The sequence below is a fragment of the Bos javanicus genome, chromosome 18 (assembly GCF_032452875.1).
Source record: "Bos javanicus breed banteng chromosome 18, ARS-OSU_banteng_1.0, whole genome shotgun sequence".
Taxonomy (NCBI): domain Eukaryota; kingdom Metazoa; phylum Chordata; class Mammalia; order Artiodactyla; family Bovidae; genus Bos; species Bos javanicus.
Genome location: NC_083885.1, coordinates 63033828 through 63052895, shown reverse-complemented (window position 1 = coordinate 63052895; position 19068 = coordinate 63033828). Strand labels below are relative to the sequence as shown.

Genomic DNA, 19068 nt, shown 5'->3' with positions numbered 1-19068 from the left:
CACCCTCTGGAGCAGGGGGTTAGACCAGGTAGAAAGAGAAAGAGCTGAGACCTCATGTCTGGGCTGAGATGCCTCCTAAACCCTGCCTGGAGACATCAGAGCAAGGTCCACGGAGGGGCTGCACCCTGTTGTGAGTCCATGGCCGTGGGAACCCTGAGGGGTGGTGGCAGCCCCCCAGGGACCACATCCTGTTTGTCCTCTAGGGCCCCGTGGTCTCCTCATCTGTACAGGGCAGGGGCAGGGGCAGCTGGGCACTCAGAGCTGTAGACATGCCTTCCATCTTCTCTGAGCTTCTTCTCCTCGGCCAGTTGTGCAGAGCAGGGAGGGCACTGCAGGAGGGCACATGATGCCCACCCTGTCCCCAGTTCATGGGAACCTCAGGGTTCAGACAGCGTGAGGGGCCAGGGATCCTGATGGGGAGAGAATTGGCCCAAGCTTTCAGCAGCAAATCTTTCAGTTCCAGGGCTGAATCTGGGCCAGAGGACCCCTAACCCTGCAGGTGAGTCCTCCTGGGTCTCCTGGGACCCATATCTCACTTGAGTCCCAGGAAGTTGGTAGGGGGCAAGGTCAGGGCACTGGGATTCTAGAGTGATGCTGGTGAAACCTGGAAGGGCTCATGAGATGAGCTGGGGAGTGAGGGGTGGGGAAGTCCTGGGACTCAGCCTCTGATTTCCTTCCAGGGACCTTCCACAAACCTACCATCTGGGCTGAGACTCTTTTGGGCAGCTCGGGTTCCCATGTGAATACACCCTAGGCAGAGTTGGAATGTGACAGTGAGTACACAGACCATCAGGGAGTATGCTGCAGTTGGCCTGCATTATTTGGAGAAGGAAATGGCAATGCATTCCAGTATTCTTGTCTGCAAAATCCCATGAACATTGGAGCCTGCCAGCCTACAGTCCATAGGGTTGCAAAGGGTCGGACACGGCTGAGTGACTTCATTTTCTTTCATCTTGTTTTAAAATTTATTTATTTTACTGGTTCCATTTTTTAATCTCATCATATACATATTTTATTGAAGTGTAGTTGACTTACAATGTTTCAGGTGTACAGCAAGGTGATTTTCAGTTATAAAGCACACAAACATTATTTTTCAGATTATTTTCCATTTTAGGTTATTACAATTTATTGACTATAGTTCTCCATGCTATACAGTAAATCTTTTTTGCTTGTTGCATACATTTTTTAAAAAAAATAGAAATCTAGCATTGTATTCATACTTCTATTTTTATTTTTTTTCTTTTTTTTAATTTTATTTTATTTTTAAACTTTACAATATTGTATTAGTTTTGCCAAATATCGAAATGAATCCACCACAGGTATACCACGTCAGTGTTATGCTACACTGAGAGTGAAAGCATGATGCCAAAATCCCACCATGTCCATGATAAAAGTAAATGGGAAACAATGGCAATGTTAATTGTGGGAGGAAATATTGAATCACATTATTTTACTGGTGGGCTTTCCTGGTGACTCAGATGATAAAGACTCTGCCTGCAACACAGGAGACCTGAGTCGATCCCTCAGTTGGGACGATCTCCTGGAGCTGGAAATAGCAACCCACCCCAGCATTCTTGCCTGGAGAACCCCCATGAACAGAGGAGTCTGGTGGGTTGCAGCCCATGGGATCACAAAGAGTCAGACATGACTAAGGGCCTAAACTATTCTCAAGGCTCTGAACTTAAAAGGTATAACACTTTCCCATTCGTATAGAGATAAAAAGTGACAGAACAGACAGAACCTTTTGCATTGTCAGGGGCTTAATGACCAGATCTGCATGGACAGCTTGGAGAACAAAGGATTCCAGGATTAAAAGATTTCCACAGTGGAGGGGACATAAGTATAGCTATGGCTGATCCATGCTGATGTATGGCAGAAACCATCACAGTATTGTAATTGCCCTTTAATTAAACATAAATAAATTAAGGGGGAAAAAAGCTTGCAACAGGGCTTCCCTGCTGGTCCACTGGTTGGGAATCTGCCTGCCCATGTAGGGGACACGGGCCCGATCCCAGGACAGAGAAGATTCCACATGCCTCGGGGCTGTTAAGCCAGTGGACCTCAAGCCCATGTGCCTAGAGCGGGTGCTCCACAACAAGAGAAGCCACAGCGATAAGAGACCGTGCACACAGCAAAGAGCAGCCCCCCTGCCCACAACTAGAAAAGCCTGTGCACAGTGACGAAGACCCAGCACAGCCATTAACTAGTTAATTAAAACACTGCAACAACCAGCAACACCTTCTCCTGTTTTAGTGTGTGTGTATGTGTGTGTGTGTGTGTGTAAGTGTGAAAGTGTGAGTTCACACATGGGTGTTTAATGTGTATTGTTCTCTTTTCTTGGAATTTTCTTCCTCATGGGCTAGGGTTATTTTACATTCAGTAAACACTGTTTGACCATCAATCTCACTCCCCAGAAAGCCCATCTAAGTCAGTTAAGATGATTCTATGGGGCACAAGTTCACTATCTCCTTGGCCTGCTGGCTTTCCAATAAAGTCACTATTCTTTTCCTGAAGACCTCATCACTCTGTCCCTTGACAAACAACGTGAGGTTGGACTCAGAGCACATTCATGAGACATTAGCAGAGATGTCGTTCATTTTAGACAAAATCCATAGACGTCACTCTCACAATTGATATCTGTGGTTTAAAAGAAGATATGCAGATGGCCAACAGGCATATGAAAAGATGCTCAGCATTGCTCATTAGTAGAGAAAGGCAAATGGATACTGCAAGGAGGCACCACCTCATAGCGATCAGAATGGCCATCATTAGACAGTTGATGAATAATAGATGCTGGAGTGGGTGTGGAGAAGAGGGAAATCCCCTTACACTGTTGGGGGAGTGGAAACTGGTGCAGCCACTGCTGAAAACAGTATGGAAGTTCCTCAAAAAAAGTAAAAACAGAGTTTCCATGTGATCCAACAATTCCAGTCCCGAGCATACATCTAGAAAAAACACTATACCTTGAAATGACTCATGCACCCCTATGCCTATAGCAGCAAAACTTACAATAGCCAAGACATGGGAACAGCCTAATTGTCCACTGACTGATGATTGGATAAAGAAGATGTATATGCTTATACAGACAGAGAATGGAATACCACTCAGACATTAAAAAAAATGAAATCATGCCATTTTCAGCAGCGTGGATGAACCTGGAGATTAACATATTAAGTGAAGTAGACAGAAAGAGAAAGACAATTTTCTGTGATATCACCCATGTGTGGAATCTAAAAGGAACATATCAATGAAACAGGAACAGACTCACAGACATAGAGAACAGGCTTGTGGTTGCCAAGGAGGGAAGGACTGGGAGCTTGGGATTAGCAGATCAAATCTATTTATACACAGAATGGATAAAGAATGAGGTCCTACAGTATGGCACAGGGAATTTTATTCAGTATCCTGGCATAAATCATAAAGGAAAGAATATATATGTCGAGCTGAATCAATGTGCTATACAGCAGAAATGAATTATACTACAATAATTTTTTTTAATTTTTAAAAATTTGTGGTTTCTATATCTGCAATGAAACATTACATGGCAGTAAAAATGCACAAACTGAAATGACAAAGAATACAGACGAATTCTGAAACATGATATTAAGTAAACAAGAGGAAATTTTAAGAAAAGCGACTGTACTGTTACTCCATTACATACATAATGATCAAGGGGAGACCAGATTTATTACTTACAAAGCATCACTAATCTTAACGACCCCCAACCCCAGAAAAACGGTGTGGAATCGCTGCCCTTACTGAGGTTCTTTCCTGTCTATGAACAACAGCTGAACTGGGTGTATGTCTGCCCTTGGAGTCCTGAAACAGCTGGGCCATTTTGCCCCAGTTTGGAGTTGATTGTTCTGGACACGCTCCTCACTCAAGCATTTTGGAGCTTGGAAGTCTCTACTTGACATATTTGTGTACCTTTGAGTATCTCGGAAGTAAGGTTGTCCACCTTTTCAGGCAGAACAAATCCCCCTCCCAAAAAAACACCACAGTCATCTTTACACACATTATCTTTGTGTACGTGTGTGGTCCTTGGATTGGAAAGGGACGAAGAGAGAGAGATAGAGAGTGTTGTGTGTGCGAAGTTTCCACTCACAGTCACGAAATAATTTCAGATGAAGAAGAGTCAGAGAAAGACAAATATCACATGATATCATTTATTTGTGACATCTAAAAAAATGAACTTATTTACAACACAGACTCACAGAGAATGAACTTACGGTTACCAGGGGGATAGTGTCAGGGGGAGGTTAGATTGGAAGTTTGGGACTGACGTATACACAAGGCTATATTAAAAACGCATGACCACAGGGACCTACTGTATAAAACAGAGAATTCTACATAATATTCTGTAACTACTTAAGTGGGAAAAGAATTTGAAAAGCAATAGATGCATGTATATGTATCACTGATTCACTTTGTTGTACATCTGAAACTAACACAGTTTCTTAATCACATATATTACAATATAGAATTTTTTCATATGTTCAAAGAGCCATAATATGCATGTCTGGTCCTCCCATAACCCAGCGGGATGGTTTGGGGAGAAGGAGGGTTCAGGATAGGGAACACGTGTACCTGTGCCAGATTCATGTTGATATATGGCAAAACCAATACAATATTGTAAAGTTAAAAAATAAAAGAAAATAAAGGAAAAAATAGGGGAAAAAAAGAATGCAGAATAAAAGTATTAATGAGTCTTTAATTGGCAACCTGCACTGAGCCTGACATACGAGGTGGGAACATGTGATTTCTCTTCTTTGAAGAGTTAAGGTTAATGAGATTTATCATGAGCTTGGGAAAAGCATCCTGCATGAGATACACTGAATCACCGTTACTACTTCCTAAAGGCAGTAAGATCTGTCTGAATCCTCTTAGGTTTATAGTGTTTAGGGAAACAAAAAGTGACGATCGGGTCATGAGGCATGCTCCGTGATGTGGCTCAGGTCAGACTTCCATCCCTGGAGTGAGAAAAGGCTGGCCATCTTCCCATGTGACATGACCCAGGCTGACTGTAACAACAACACCGCCTGCTTCCGCATCCTGTGCCTCTGTCAGCTTTGCTCAGTTCTGCCTCCTGTCTCACAGAAGCAGAGCCATGTGCCCCACACTCCTCAGCCTCCTGAGTCTCGGTGAGTCCAGAAAGACACAGTCGGAGAGGGTTATGGTGGAAACCGGGGGGTCTTCACACCACTGACCAGGTTCCCTGGATGAGGGTGCAAGGAGCGTGGGGTCCATCAGGACAAGCCTTCTCTGACATGCTTTTCCTTCTAGGATTCTGTGTGAGTCTGAGGAACTGGGCAGCTGTGGGTGAGTCCTCCCCATCCCTTATTTCTCTGTTGAGCAAAGTAGTTGGGGCTGATGCAGATGACACTGGGGGCCGGGGTGAGACCCCTGTCAGTACAGCGAGAGCCATCTACCCTGTGGATCCCAGGTCCTCCTATTGGCCTTGATAGTCATCTTCACTCTCCCCAGAGGTTAGTCCAGCTCTGGACTCTGGACCTGAAGGCACAGTGTGAAGTCTGGGAGCTGGGAGCTAGGCCCACTGAGTGTCATTTCTATCATGAGAGGGGAGCAAGAGGCTGCAGCCCACAGACCCTCCCCCACAAGCTGGCTCCTGGCATCTCCAACTGGCCCTTAACAACAGGATCTACAGAACCGCCCACTAGACCTGACCCCAGGGAAAGGTCTGGTCATCAGGCAGGGCCACTTGGACCTTATCACACATTTGATGTAGGTTAGCTAACAAAGGAGCGAGGTTCAAGGTTTACTTCCTTCTTTTTAGTCTAGTGGCTTTTTCACTGCTTTGTTGTGTTAGTGTTAGTCAGTCATGTCCTACTCCTTTTGACCCCATGGACTGTAGCTCACCAGGCTCCTCTGTCCATAGGATTCTCCAGGCAAGAATATGGAGGTGGTTGCCATTTCCTTATCCAGGGGATCTTGCCATCTCAGGGACTGAACCCTGGTCTCCTGCCTTGCAGAAGATTCTTTACCATTTTGAGCTACAACAAATGCAACAGGGAAGTCCTTTCACTTCTTGTCCATGCATCAATTTTTCTGTGGTATTTTATTTTGCCTTCATCATGCAGCTTGTGAGATCTTTCCCTGATCAGGGTTTCAACGTGGGCCCTTGGCAGAGAAAGTGCCAAGTCCTAACCACTGTACAGCCCAGGTTTTTTGTGTTTTGAGAGAAAGCTTCTCAACATTTTGTCAACCCAAGGAGTGATTCATGTCCTGAGAATTTCCATGATGTCCGTCCTGGATTGACTGTATCTCTGTCTGTCCCCAAGCCCCAGGTGTCCTTGAGCATCAGGGTGATGCACGTTAGGGGAGGAGAGTTCAAAGAATTAAAGGGGAAGCCCACCCACGAGGGCTGTGGGGAGAGCTGAGTGTTCCCATTTTCTACTCAAAGCCTGTGTCTCCTTCTCTCCTAGGTGAATATGAGAAGCTGTCTTTGTCCGCCTGGCCAAGCCCCGTGGTTCCCTTAGGACAGACTGTGACTCTTCAGTGTCACTCCCATTCCCCACTTAAGAGATTCAGACTGTTCAAAACAGATGGGGAAAGGCGTTTGCCTGAGCTCCATGGACATCATTTCAATAACTTCACCCTTGGCCCGGTGACCGGAGAACATGCCGGGTCCTACACATGTTCTGAAGCCTACTGGTCTGCACCCAGTGACCCCCTGCAGATTGTGGTCTCAGGTAGGAGGGGTCCAGCCCAGCCCAGTACAGCCGTGCCTGCAGGCAATCCTACCCTAGGTCCACTTGCCCATGCAGAGCAAGACTTCCTCAGGACTCCCAGCCAGGACCAAACCAGGGAAAGAGAACCCACTCTGAGAGTTTAAACTCAGGGTGTCGAATAGAGGGATGGGGTGCCCCAGGGCAGGAAGGAGGAGCCTCCCTAGGCATGAGTTAGACAGGATGCTGCCACTGCCTGCCAGCAGGGAGGATGGGGCACAACCCTGATCCAGCACCTGCCACCCGGTAGGGATCTATAATCCCATTTGAAGGAGCTGGAGCCCCAGGGAGAAGTCTCAGGAATGTCTCAGAGGCATGAGGTGGGGACACAGATGGGAAAATGTTCCCTTTTCTCCACCTCCACCCCAATGTCCTGCAGTCAGCGCCCACATTCTAGATGAGTGTGAAGGGAGCCAGGGTATGCATCCTCAGACCCACCCCAGCCGCCACCACGCATATTAGGGATGGGATGAAGCTGAGAGCATGGTAACCCACTCCAGTATTCTCAACTGGAGAATCCCATGGGCAGAGGAGCCTGGCTGGCTACAGTCCATGGAGTTGCACAGAGTCGGACTCAACTGAAGTGACTGAGTAAGCATGCATGAACCCCAGAGCAGATCCAACAGCTAAAGAGCTTAGAATGAGCACAGAGGAGGCAGAGGTCTTGAACAAAAAGAAACATGAGCCAAAGTCCAAGAACAAGGCTAAAGAGAATGCAACAAAACACACAGGAAGGGTAATTGGCTCTGCTGGTAAATGGGGAGGAGTTTTACACCTTCAGATGTCAGCGGAAGGGCCAAGGTGGGTGACTCACTGAAGCTCACAACCTTTTGTTCCTAGGTGTGTTCACAAAACCCTCCATCTCAGCCCACCCAGGGCCCCTCGTGCAGCAGGGAGACAATGTGACCCTCCGCTGTCACTCACTGGTGATGTTTGACAAGTTTATCCTGCACCATGAAAACAGCACAGGGCATTTCCAGAGACATGGAGAGATGCTCACTGGTGGGTATGCCCCAGCTGACTTCTCCATTGGCCCCATGACTTTGGCGAGTGCCAGCACCTACAGATGCTACGGCTCTCTCAGAAGATCCCCCTATGAGTGGTCAGCCCCCAGTGACCCCGTGGACATCATGATCACAGGTGAGTGTGGCCATACGTCCCTTCTGCTCTCTGTGTCACAGAAGGTCTGGTGTCCAGTCCAGCATCAGTACTGGGAGAGAATGACAGGCGTGCAGAGACACTCAAAATCTCAGGAGAGGGAACAAACCAGAGAGAGAGGAGGTGTGAACACGGAAGGGAAAAGAGAACAGAGTCCCTGCCATGTGCTAAGAAGACACAGCTGGTGACAGACTGAAGGACCAAGAACATGAAAGAACGACCAATAGAGAAAAATGAACCAGAGCAGGGACCCAGGAAATTCCCCGCTCAGGCAGCCAACGATGGCTGGTTAAGGGGTTGGTTTCCTGCTTTCATGTCAGAGCTCCCTTCCTCTGTCAGCAGCACATTGTGGTACCAGACGCCCTTGCTGTCCAGCCCCTGGGTGATCGTGATGGAGGTTGACACCCTGACATTGCTCAGCGTCGCGGTTTAACGCGTCCTTCTGCACAAAGGGGCGGGGGGAGTGGTCCCTCCAACCATCCCCGCTAAACCATCCCTTCCAGCCTTTGGGGGTGGGCAGGGCAGCACTGAACACGCCCTCCAGAAAGAGGTGGTCAAAGATTAATGAGATTCTGGCAATTTTCACTCCATAATCTCTTCTTCTGGGTCAATGCCATGTTTGCTGATGGTCCCCAGCAGTAGTTAGTAGTCTATTTAGTAGTAGTCTGCTTATTTCAAGAGAATGGCACATCTGGTTGATTTTTATAATTTATTTTATCTTATTTATGCTTGTTGAAGTCTAGTTGATTTCAGATGTTGTTAATTCCTGTTGTACAACAGAGTGATTCAGTTATTCATATACATATATTCTTTCTTTAAAAAAGAATATTAAATGACAATCCATTTTAAAAATTATTTATTTTTTAAAAGGATTTTAAATGACACTCCATTTTTAAAGTTATTTCTAAGTTTTCTTTTTTTATTTATTGTTTTTTTAACTTTACAATATTGTATTGGTTTTGCCATATATCAACATGAATCCACCACAGGTATACATGTGTTCCCCACCCTGTAGCCTCCTCCCTCCTCCCTCCCCATACCATCCCTCTGGGTCGTCCCAGTGCACCAGCCCCAAGCATCCAGTATCAAGATTCGAACCTGGACTGGTGACTCGTTTCATATATGATATTATACATGTTTCAATGCCATTCTCCCAAATCAACCCACCCTCTCTGTGCTGGGTACCCCTTACTGTGGGGCTTTCTCTCCTGGCGGTGGGCGGCCTTCTCATTGCAGTGCTGCTCTTGTTGCACACTTCAGGCTTTAGTCCTCTACTTAGGAGTAGAGTTACTTTGTGCTCTAAGATCAAGCTCTCCTCCTTCCAGGTCTGTCCAAAAAACCCTCTCTCTCAGCCCAAGGGGGCCCCATGGTGAGGTCAGGAGAGAACGTGACCTTGGTCTGCAGCTCCGAGAGTGCCTTTGACCAGTTCCATTTGCTCAGGGAGGGGGTGAACCTTGGACGCCATCTCGCTGGAGGGCAGAGCCCCCGCAGAGCACTCCAGGCAGAGTTCCCTCTGGGTCCTGGGACCCCAGCCCACAGCGGGGTCTACAGGTGTTACGGCTCTTTCACTCGCTCTCCCTACTCGTGGTCAAACTCCAGCGACCCACTGTTCCTGTCTGTCACAGGTGAGCAACCTCTTCCTGGCCCATGCTTTGTTGTTCCTGTTCAGACGCTATGTTGTCCAACCCTTTGCCACCCTGAGGCCTGCAGCACAACAGACTCCTCTGTCCTTCACTATCTCCTCCACATGGATCACAGCCTTGTAGTGGTGAAGGGGCCTTCGTACCTCAGTGAAGCTATGAGCCAGTCATGCAGGGCCACCCAAGCCTGACGGATCATAGTGAAGAGTTACTGTTCACCCCTTCTGGCTTTTTTCTCTAAGGATCCACTACAACTACTTGCCCATCAATCATGGATCCACACACCACAGAAGGTAAGCAAGACAGTCTCCTATCTCAACAAATTTCTGAGAAGACAGAGGGTCCCTGTGTGAATGTTCATTCTACCACCTCCCAGTTGTGACTTTGGGCTCCTCAACATCCCTGTCATGTCAGCATTTGAGATCATGGTCTGTATTAGAACCAGAGAGGGCATTGAGTTTCTCATTCTCTGGGACTGGGAATTTCTAAAGTGAACAAAGCGAGACCAAGTGATTTGACCCCATGCTTAAGGGAGATGCTTACCCTCCCTCCACCAGTATCTCTGGGGAAGGATGCAGGGGACAAGGGGAGAGTTTTAGGGAGCACCTTCATATGTGCTATTCCTCTGTTAGTGTTTTATGAACTAAACATTCCACAGTTCAGAAATAGAAGTGTCATGTCTTCTTGAGGATTCCATTCCAGGTATATGTGGATGGAGGGGGAAATATATGGAGGATTAAAGCAGTCCCCATTCATGCAAAATCACCATGCCTTGTCACATGGGGCAGCAGAGATAAACTGCATTGGTGCCTGGGGGACCTGGTTTCAGACCGCTGCTGGTCTTCCATGGCCTCTTTACTTCATCTACTGCTAGCATCTCTCCTGGATGCTGTGGTACCTCCTGGGAAGTGGAGACCATACTGATCAGGTTGAGAGCTGCTGACACACTTTGACACAAGGATACAATAACTCCTGTGTGTAGGGGCAGGGTGGATGCAACGAATAACCAGACCTTCTTCCCTTTGATCGTTGGCAGAAGCACGGCTTCCTCAAGGCCACTCCAGCCAGCTGCACCTTCTCCTTAGGCTCTCCGTAGCCTTCATCTATACCAGCATCTTCCTTGCTGTTCTTGAATGTCACTGGTTACCCATAAAGTAAGTATGAAGAGCCAAACTGTCACTGGTGTTCTCCCACAATCATAAGTCTGAAGGAGGGAAGCACAGTGTCATCTGACAGAGGGGGAGGTGGGCTCATAGCAGAGAATGGCGTTTTCACTTCCTGTAGGTTAAAAAGTGATTTCCATTGTTGTACTCCCTGAATGAATATATTCCAGAGACCCATGGAACCCTGTTCTTTTTATGAAAATATGTGTTAATTTATTCTTAGCTGCATCAGGTCTCAGCTGCAGCATGAGGGATCCTCACTGCTGTGCTGGGGTGCAGTTCAAGGCTCCAGAGCTCGTGGGCTCAGCAGTTGCAGCATTGAGGATAGTTGCTTCAAGGCATGTGGGATCTCAGTTCTCCTACCTAGGATAGAACCCATACTCTCTGCACTGGAAGGTTGACCCTTTATCCCTGGGTCCCCAGGAACATTCCAAGGCCTGTTCTGCCCTTCAACCACAGCCATCCGTTCTTCTCCCCTTTATGATCTCGGGAATCTGCTGATATGCATTAGACAATGGTCCATAACAGAATATGTAGGATGGACTTCTTGGGTTTCAACAGATTCTTGAGAGAGTCTGTCAGTGGCTGGGCTTGTATATGGGATTTTTTTTAAATTTAGTGGAGTAGACAGACTCAGCAACCTGGGGCACACCCCTGCTTTTTTTGGCTTTGATGTCTCCACCAAAGATATGGAGGTCTAGAAGAATCGCCCCCACCCCAAGAGCCTTGACTCTCTTCCATTCGCAGATGTTGCCATCATGGAAGGAGAGCCCAAAGAAGACAGAACAGTGAATGGTGAGGTGAGTCCTTCCACCCAAACCCTTGCCATAGCCTGAGCCCCTCCAATGCCCAATGCCCCAGCCTTCGAAGATCACATTTCATTTCATCATTCACATCTCCTTCCTCTCAGGACCCATCAGCAGAGGATGTGATATTCACCCACTTGAACCACAGGACCCTCTCTGAGACAGTGTTCATTCCTGAGCCTCATGCACCGCTCTGCCGAGACTACTATCTATGAGGAATTCGATGCAAACCAAGACCATGCTGACCCTGACCTGGCCCCATCCTTTGAGCACACAGAATGTTAAAAATTGAAGAGCTACATCTCTTTTTAAAGGGGTTCCTCCATGGGCACTCCTTCTCCTCCTCCAAAGCAGCCCTGCAGCTCTGAGTAGAACAGTGGAGTAAAACAATTATAGGATAGTCTCCAAAAATCCCACCACCTCTTAGTAATCCCATGGGTATTCTAATACTCTGTTTTAACTATGTAACCTTTTGGGAGAAGTTATTCTAATCAATTGCACATACTGGGTAGCTTACCATGATCATCCTACTTTTTCAAATATTCCAGTAAAGCATAACAATTTGCAAGTTGAGTCCTCAAATTATTCAGTTTAAAATAAAATAAAGCCAATTTAAAACAACCTCTGTTCAGTAATAGCTTACAAAAATGAACTTGTTTACAAGACAGAAACAGACTTGTAGACTTAGAGAACAAACTTAGAGTTACAGAGGGGAAGGATGAGGGGAGAGATAGATTGGAAGTTTAAGATTGACATGTGCAGACTGCTATATTTAAAACAAAATGCCTTCCATGAAACAATAACAAAAGCAATGCAAGTTGGCCAAATAAAAAGATGAAGTATATTCTGTCTGAGATATCTAGTGTGGTGCCTCTTGCCACACGAGGCTGTGTGTTTACATGCTAAGTCATTTCAGTCATGTCCGACTCATGGCAGACCCATGATATTGTGTAGCTCTCTAGGCTCCTAGGTGCATGGGATTCTCCAGGCAAGAATCCTGGAGTGAGTTGCCATTCCCTTCTCAAGGGGATCTTCTTGACCCAGGGATCGAACCCACGTCTCTCATATCTCTTGCATTGGCAGGCGGATTCTTTACCACTGAGCCATCAGGGAAGGCCCCTCGGCCTTTTCCCAGCCGTGTGCACTGAGGATGCTGGGGTTCCAGGGGTAGAAACAAGACAACAAGATGCCCCTAGTCTGGATCTGCACTGGCCGATAAAGTACTTACCCAGCCGCGTGGTACAGACAATGACTCTACGAAGTAAAGCATTCAGTTCTTCAGCCACACCCACCACATTTCAAGTGCTCAGGAGCATCATGTGGCCAGGTGCCAAGGTGCTGGACAGAGCAGATGTTTTAAAAGGCCCTCATCACAGATAATACTACTGGACATTCCACGCCAGATCACTGAGGGCTGCAGAGAGAACACCTGCCCCAGCGAGGCTTTGCAAATGTTGTGTTAATCCATCGATATTCACATGTTTAGTCTTTTCTGCTTCTTTTCTCCAAAGCCAAGGATTTGAGAATCTTGTGCCTTTTAAGTTATCAACTGTTGGCACAATGTGGCTTGGCTCAACCAAGTGGAGGGCTGAAGAGGATAACACCATGAGGACCCCGGTGTGAACTGAGTGGCAAATGGGATGAAAATCAAGCTCCACGGAGCCTTAGTTGCTCACTGAGCTCTCTGTGTGTGATGTCTCTCCTGGCTTAGAACTAAACCGCCCAAGAACTCTTTTACCAAGAAATGTCAGGATCGCTTAAAGTGAAGACATTCTGGGGCTCCTGTGTTGCTACTGTCACTGTTTCCATGTTTCCCCTAATTATCCATTGGTTTTTTTTTTTTTCCTTTTTTTCCCCTTGCCTCTAGGTGAGGGACCAAAGTCATGATCTTCATTTTTCTGAATGTTCACAGTGTAGATTTGAACCCCAGTTGTTCTCAGATTACTTCTTAAAAAAAAAATAATAATTGAATGTTAGCATTTGATGCCTTCATTCTGCAGAATCTGAGTTCTTCAACCACACACAGAAGATGGGTGTACCTGGGTCATGGGTGTATTTCTGCTGTGTGGCACCAATGCCTGGTACACAGTAGGTGCTCTGCAATAATTTATGAACTGACTGAAGATGAGAAGTAAATTCCATTTCTGGAGGGGACTGGGAAAATAAAGTTCTGAGTCTTATTTGGAGCCAGGCTGTCACAGCTGACTCAGGACGAGAAACTGGGTCCCACCCTCTGGAGCAGGGGGTCAGACCAGGCAGAAAGAGAAAGAGTTGAGACCTGAGGTCTGGGCTGAGATGCCTCTTGAGCCCTGCCTGGAGACATCAGAGCCAGGTCCACGGAGGGCCTGCCCCCTGCTGTGAGTCCACAGCCGTGGGAACTCTGAAGGGTGGCGGCAGGCCTCCAGGGACCACATCCTGTTTGTCCTCTAGGGCCCCGTGGTCTCCTCATCTGTACAGTGTGGGGGCGGGGGTGGCTGGGCGCTCAGAGCTGCAGACATGCCTTCCGTCCTCTCTGAGCTTCTCTCCTTGGCCAGATGTGCAGGGCAGGGAGAGGACTGCAGGAGGGCACAGGACGCCCACCCTGCCCCCACCTCACGGGAACTTCAGGGCTCAGACAGCTGGAGGGGCCAGGGATCCTGATGGGGAGAGAATCAGCCCAAGCTTTCAGTGGCAAATCTCTCACTTGCAGGGCTGAGTCTGGGCGAGAAGCCCCGAACCTTGCAGGTGGGTCCTCCTGGGTCTCCTGGGACCCATATGTCACTTGAGTCATGGGAAGTTGGTAGGGGGCGAGGTGGGAGACCTGAGATTCTAGAGTGATGCTGGTGAAACCTGGAAGGGCTCCTGAGATGAGCTGGGGAGTGAGGGGTGGGGAGATTCTGGGACTCAGCCTCTGACTTCCTTCCAGGGCCTTCCACAAACTCACCATCTGGGTTCAGGCTCTTTGGGGCAGCTCAGGGTGCCCATGTGAATACACCGTATGCAGAGTTGGAATGTGAGAGTGAGTACACAGACCATCAGGGAGTATGCTGCAGTTGGCATGCACTATTTGGAGAAGGAAATGGCAACCCACTCTAGTATTCTTGCCTGGAAAATCCCATGAACATTAGAGCCTGCCAGCCTACAGCGCATAGGGTTGCAAAGAGTTGGACACGACTGAGTGACTTCATTTTCTTTCATTTTGTTTTAAAATTTATTTATTTCACTGGTTCCATTTTTTAATCTCATCATATACATATTTTATTGAAGTGTAGTTGACTTACAATGTTTCAGGTGCACAGCAAGGTGATTTTCAGTTATACAAACATGCATACATAATTTTTCAGATTATTCTCCTTTTTAGGTTATTACAAGATATTGCATATAGTTCCTGTGCTATATAGTAAATCTTTGTTGCTTGTTGCATATCTTTATTGTTTTATTAGAAATCTAGCATTGTATTCATACTTCTATTTTTAAATCTATGGTATATGCCACATCAGTGTTATGCTACACTGAGAGTGAAAGCATGATGCCAAAATCCCACCATGTCCATGATAAAAGTAAATGGAAAACAATGGCAATGTTAATTGTGGGAGGAAATATTGAATCACATTATGTTACTGGTGGGCTTTCCTGGTGACTCAGATGATAAAGAATATGCCTGCAGCATAGGAGACCTGAGTCGATCCCTGAGTTGGGAAGATCTCCTGGAGCAGGAAATGGCAACCCACCCCAGCATTCTTGCCTAGAGAACCCCCATGGAAAGAGGAGTCTGGTGGGTTGCAGCCCATGGGATCACAAAGAGTCAGACACGACTGAGGGACTAAACTATTCTCAAGGCTCTGAACTTAAAAGGTATAACACTTTCCCATTCATATAGAGATAAAAAGTGGCAGAACAAACAGACCTTTTGTCTTGTCAGGGGTTTAAAGGGACATTATGACCAGACCTGCATGGACAGCTTCAAGAAAAAAGAATTCCAGAAATAAAAGATTTCCCCAGTGGGGGGGACATAACTATAGCTATGGCTGATCCATGTTGATGTATGGCAGAAACTAACAATATTGTAGTTGTCCTTAAACTAAAAATAAATAAATTAGGGGGGAAAAAAGCTTGCAACAGGGTTTCTCTGGTGGTCCAGTGGTTGGGAAATGCCTGTCAGTGTAGGGGACACAGGCCCGATCCCAGGACTGGGAAGATTCCACATGCCTCGGGATAGTTAAGCCCATGGGCCACAAGCCCATGTGCCTAGAGCAGGTGCTTCACAACAAGAGAAGCCACAGTGGTGAGAGACCCTGAACCACAGAAAAGGGCAGCCCCCTTCCTACAACTAGAGAAAGCCTGTGCACAGCAACGAAGAGCCAGCACAGCCATTAATTAGTTAATTAAAACACTGCAATAACCAGCCACACCTCCTCCTCTTTTACTGTGTGTGTGTGTGTGTGTGTGTGTGTGTGTGTGTAAGTGTGTGTGTAAGTGTGAAAGTGTGAGTTCACACATGTGGGTGTTTAATCTGTATTCTTCTCTCTTTTCCTTGGAATTTTCTTCCACATGGGGTAGGGTTATTTTACATTCAGTAAACACTGTTTGACCATCCCTCTCACTCCCCAAAAAGCCCATCTACCTCAGATAAGACGATTCTTTGGGGCAGAAGTTCACTGTACCTTGGTCTGCTGACCTTCCAAATGAAGTCACTATTCCTTTCCTGAAGACCTCATCACTCTGTTCCTTGACAAGCAACATGAGGTTGGAATCAGAGCACATTCATGAGACATTAGCAGAGGTGTCATTCATTTTAGCCAAAATCCATAGACGTCACTCTCACAATTGATATCTGTGGTTTAAAAGAAGATATGCAGATGGCCAACAGGCATATGAAAAGATGCTCAGCATTGCTCATTAGTAGAGAAAGGCAAATCGACACTGCAAGGAGGTACCACCTCATAGTGATCAGAATGGCCATCATTAGACAGTTGGTGAATAACATGCTGGAAAGGGTGTGGAGAAGAGGGAAACCCTCTTACACAGTTGGTGGAGTGGAAACTGGTGCAGTCACCGTGGAAAACAGTATGGAAGTTCCTCAAAAAAGTAAAAACAGAGTTTCCATATGATCCAACAATTTCAATTCCCGACCATATATCTGTAAAAAGACTATACCTTGAAAAGATTCATGCGCCCCTATGTTCATAGCAGCAAAACTTACGATAGCCAAGACATGGGAACAGTCTAATTGTCCATCGAGAAATGAATGGATAAAGAAGATGTATATGTTTATACACACAGAGAATGGAATACCATTCAGATGTTTAAAAAATGAAATAATGTCATTTGTAGCAGCATGGATGAACCTAGAGATTAACATATTAAGTGAAGAAGACAGAAAGAGAAAGACAATTTTCATGTGATATCACCCATATGTGGAATCTAAAAGGAACATATCAATGAAACAGGAACAGACTCACAGACATAGAGAACAGGCTTGTGGTTGCCAAGGAGGGAAGAACTGGAAGCTTGGGATTAGCAGATGAAATCTATTTATACATAGAATGAGTAAAGCATGCTGCTGCTGCTAAGTCGCTTCGGTTGTGTCCGACTCTGTGCGACCCCATAGATGGCAGCCCACCAGGCTCCCCCGTCCCTGGGATTCTCCAGGCAAGAACACTGGAGTGGGTTGCCATTTCCTTCTCCAATGCATGAAAGTGAAAAGTGAAAGTGAAGTCGCTCAGTCGTGTCTCTAGCAACCCCATGGACTACAGCCCACCAGGCTCCTCTGTCCAAGGGATTTTCCAGGCAAAAGTACTGGAGTGGGGTGCCATTGCCTTCTCCGGAGTAAAGCATGAGCACCAATTAAAATAATAAATTTAAAATTAAAAAAATAAAAATAAACAGTGCTGAGATGAACATTGGGGTACACGTGTCTCTTTCCCTTCTGGTTTCCTCAGTGTGTATGCCCAACAGTGGGATTGCTGGATCATAAGGCAGTTCTATTTCCAGTTTTTTAAGCCATTGCAGCACTGTTTATAATAGCCAGGACATGGAAGCAACCTAGATGCCCATCAGCAGATGAATGGATAAGAAAGCTGTGGTACATATACACAATGGAGTATTACTCAGCCATTAAAAAGAATACATTTGAAGCAGTTCTAATGAGGTGGATGAAACTGGAGCCTATTATACAGAGTGAAGTAAGCCAGAAAGAAAAACACCAATACAGTATACTAACGCATATCTATGGAATTTAGAAAGATGGCAACAATAACCCTGTGTACGAGACAGCAAAAGAGACACTGATGTATAGATCAGTCTTATGGACTCTGTGGGAGAGGGAGAGGGTGGGGAGATTTGGGAGAGTGACATTGAAACATGTAGAATATCATGTAAGAAACGAGTTGCCAGTCCAGGTTCGATGCACGATACTGGATGCTTGGGGCTGGTGCACTGGGACGACCCAGAGGGATGGTGTGGGGAGGGAGGAGGGAGGAGGGCTCAGGATGGGGAACACAGGTATGCCTGTGGCGGATTCATTTTGATATTTGGCAAAACTAATACAATTATGTAAAGTTTAAAAATAAAATAAAATTTAAAAAAAAAAAAAGGAAAAGAAGAAGAAGAAGAAAAAAAGAAATGTCTAGTAGTTCCACTAGGCCTCTTATCCAAGGTGAATAGCAGTACGCTCAGCAGTTGGCTGCTGAAGTAGACGTCCAGATGGTAGAATACATCCTTGGCTGTACTCAGCACATTGTCACCAGCATGGAGCTCCAAGATGGTGCAACTCTGATGGCTCTGAAACTCTGACTTCACAGACATCAGATTCTTCTGATTGTTTGCAGCTGATGTGCCCTCTTAATGTCATCCAAAGTAGTTTCAGCTTGACTGATCCAACAACGCACGTGTGTTTTACAAATTAAAGCCTCAACATTATTTTAAAATACTTGCTAGAAAAAACTTCAGTTGGATTCAAAAATCCATTTGCCTTATCATAACACTGTGTTCGTAGACAAAAAAGCTGTCAGATTCTTTGAATAGAATATCAATCATTATACATTTTTGAACGGTTGCAAAAAAAAAAGGTTTAATTTTTTTTTTTACCATGTATTAGTGCAATGTTCCTCATGAATGGTGACTGCATCAGTTTCCTATGGCTGCTGAAACAAATTACCACAGTCCAGGTGGTTTATAACAACATGTATTTATTCCCTTACAGTTCTGGAAGTTGAAATGGATTTCTCTGGGCTGAAATCAAGATGTAAGAGGGGCCACGCAACTTTTGGAGGCTCTAAGGGACAAACATTTCTTTGCCTTTTCCAGCTTATGGTGGCCATCTTCATTCTTTAGCTCATGGCTTTGAATCACATCATCTTTTCTCCCTCTCCTTGCATCATCACATGGTTTTTTCTTCTCTGTCTTTGAATCTCCCTCCGTATACATTTATTAAGGACACTTGTGATTACATTTAGGACCTACCCAAATAAACCAGGATAATCTCTCCATGTGAAAATTCTTAAATTAGTTCCATTTTTGAAGCCCCTGTTACCATACAGGATAATACTCATAGGTCCCGGGGATTAAGAACTGG

The 19068-nt window shown here is 46.0% G+C and overlaps 1 protein-coding gene and 1 long non-coding RNA gene across 2 annotated transcripts; both read left to right on the top strand.

Moving 5' to 3' along the window:
* The first annotated feature begins 5107 nt into the window (after positions 1–5107).
* On the top strand, positions 5108–10665 carry LOC133229484 (putative killer cell immunoglobulin-like receptor-like protein KIR3DX1). The gene is made up of 6 exons (XM_061385850.1): positions 5108–5141; positions 5284–5319; positions 6444–6710; positions 7587–7886; positions 9230–9837; positions 10581–10665. The coding sequence occupies exons 1-5, from the start codon at positions 5108–5110 to the stop codon at positions 9733–9735; spliced, it is 1143 nt and encodes a 380-aa protein (XP_061241834.1). The 3' UTR covers positions 9736–9837; positions 10581–10665.
* A 14-nt stretch (positions 10666–10679) lies between these two features.
* LOC133231110 (uncharacterized) lies at positions 10680–12357 on the top strand. Its single transcript, XR_009731033.1, has 3 exons — positions 10680–10698; positions 11455–11507; positions 11618–12357. It is a non-coding gene; the product is annotated as an uncharacterized LOC133231110 (long non-coding RNA).
* Positions 12358–19068: the final 6711 nt, after the last annotated feature.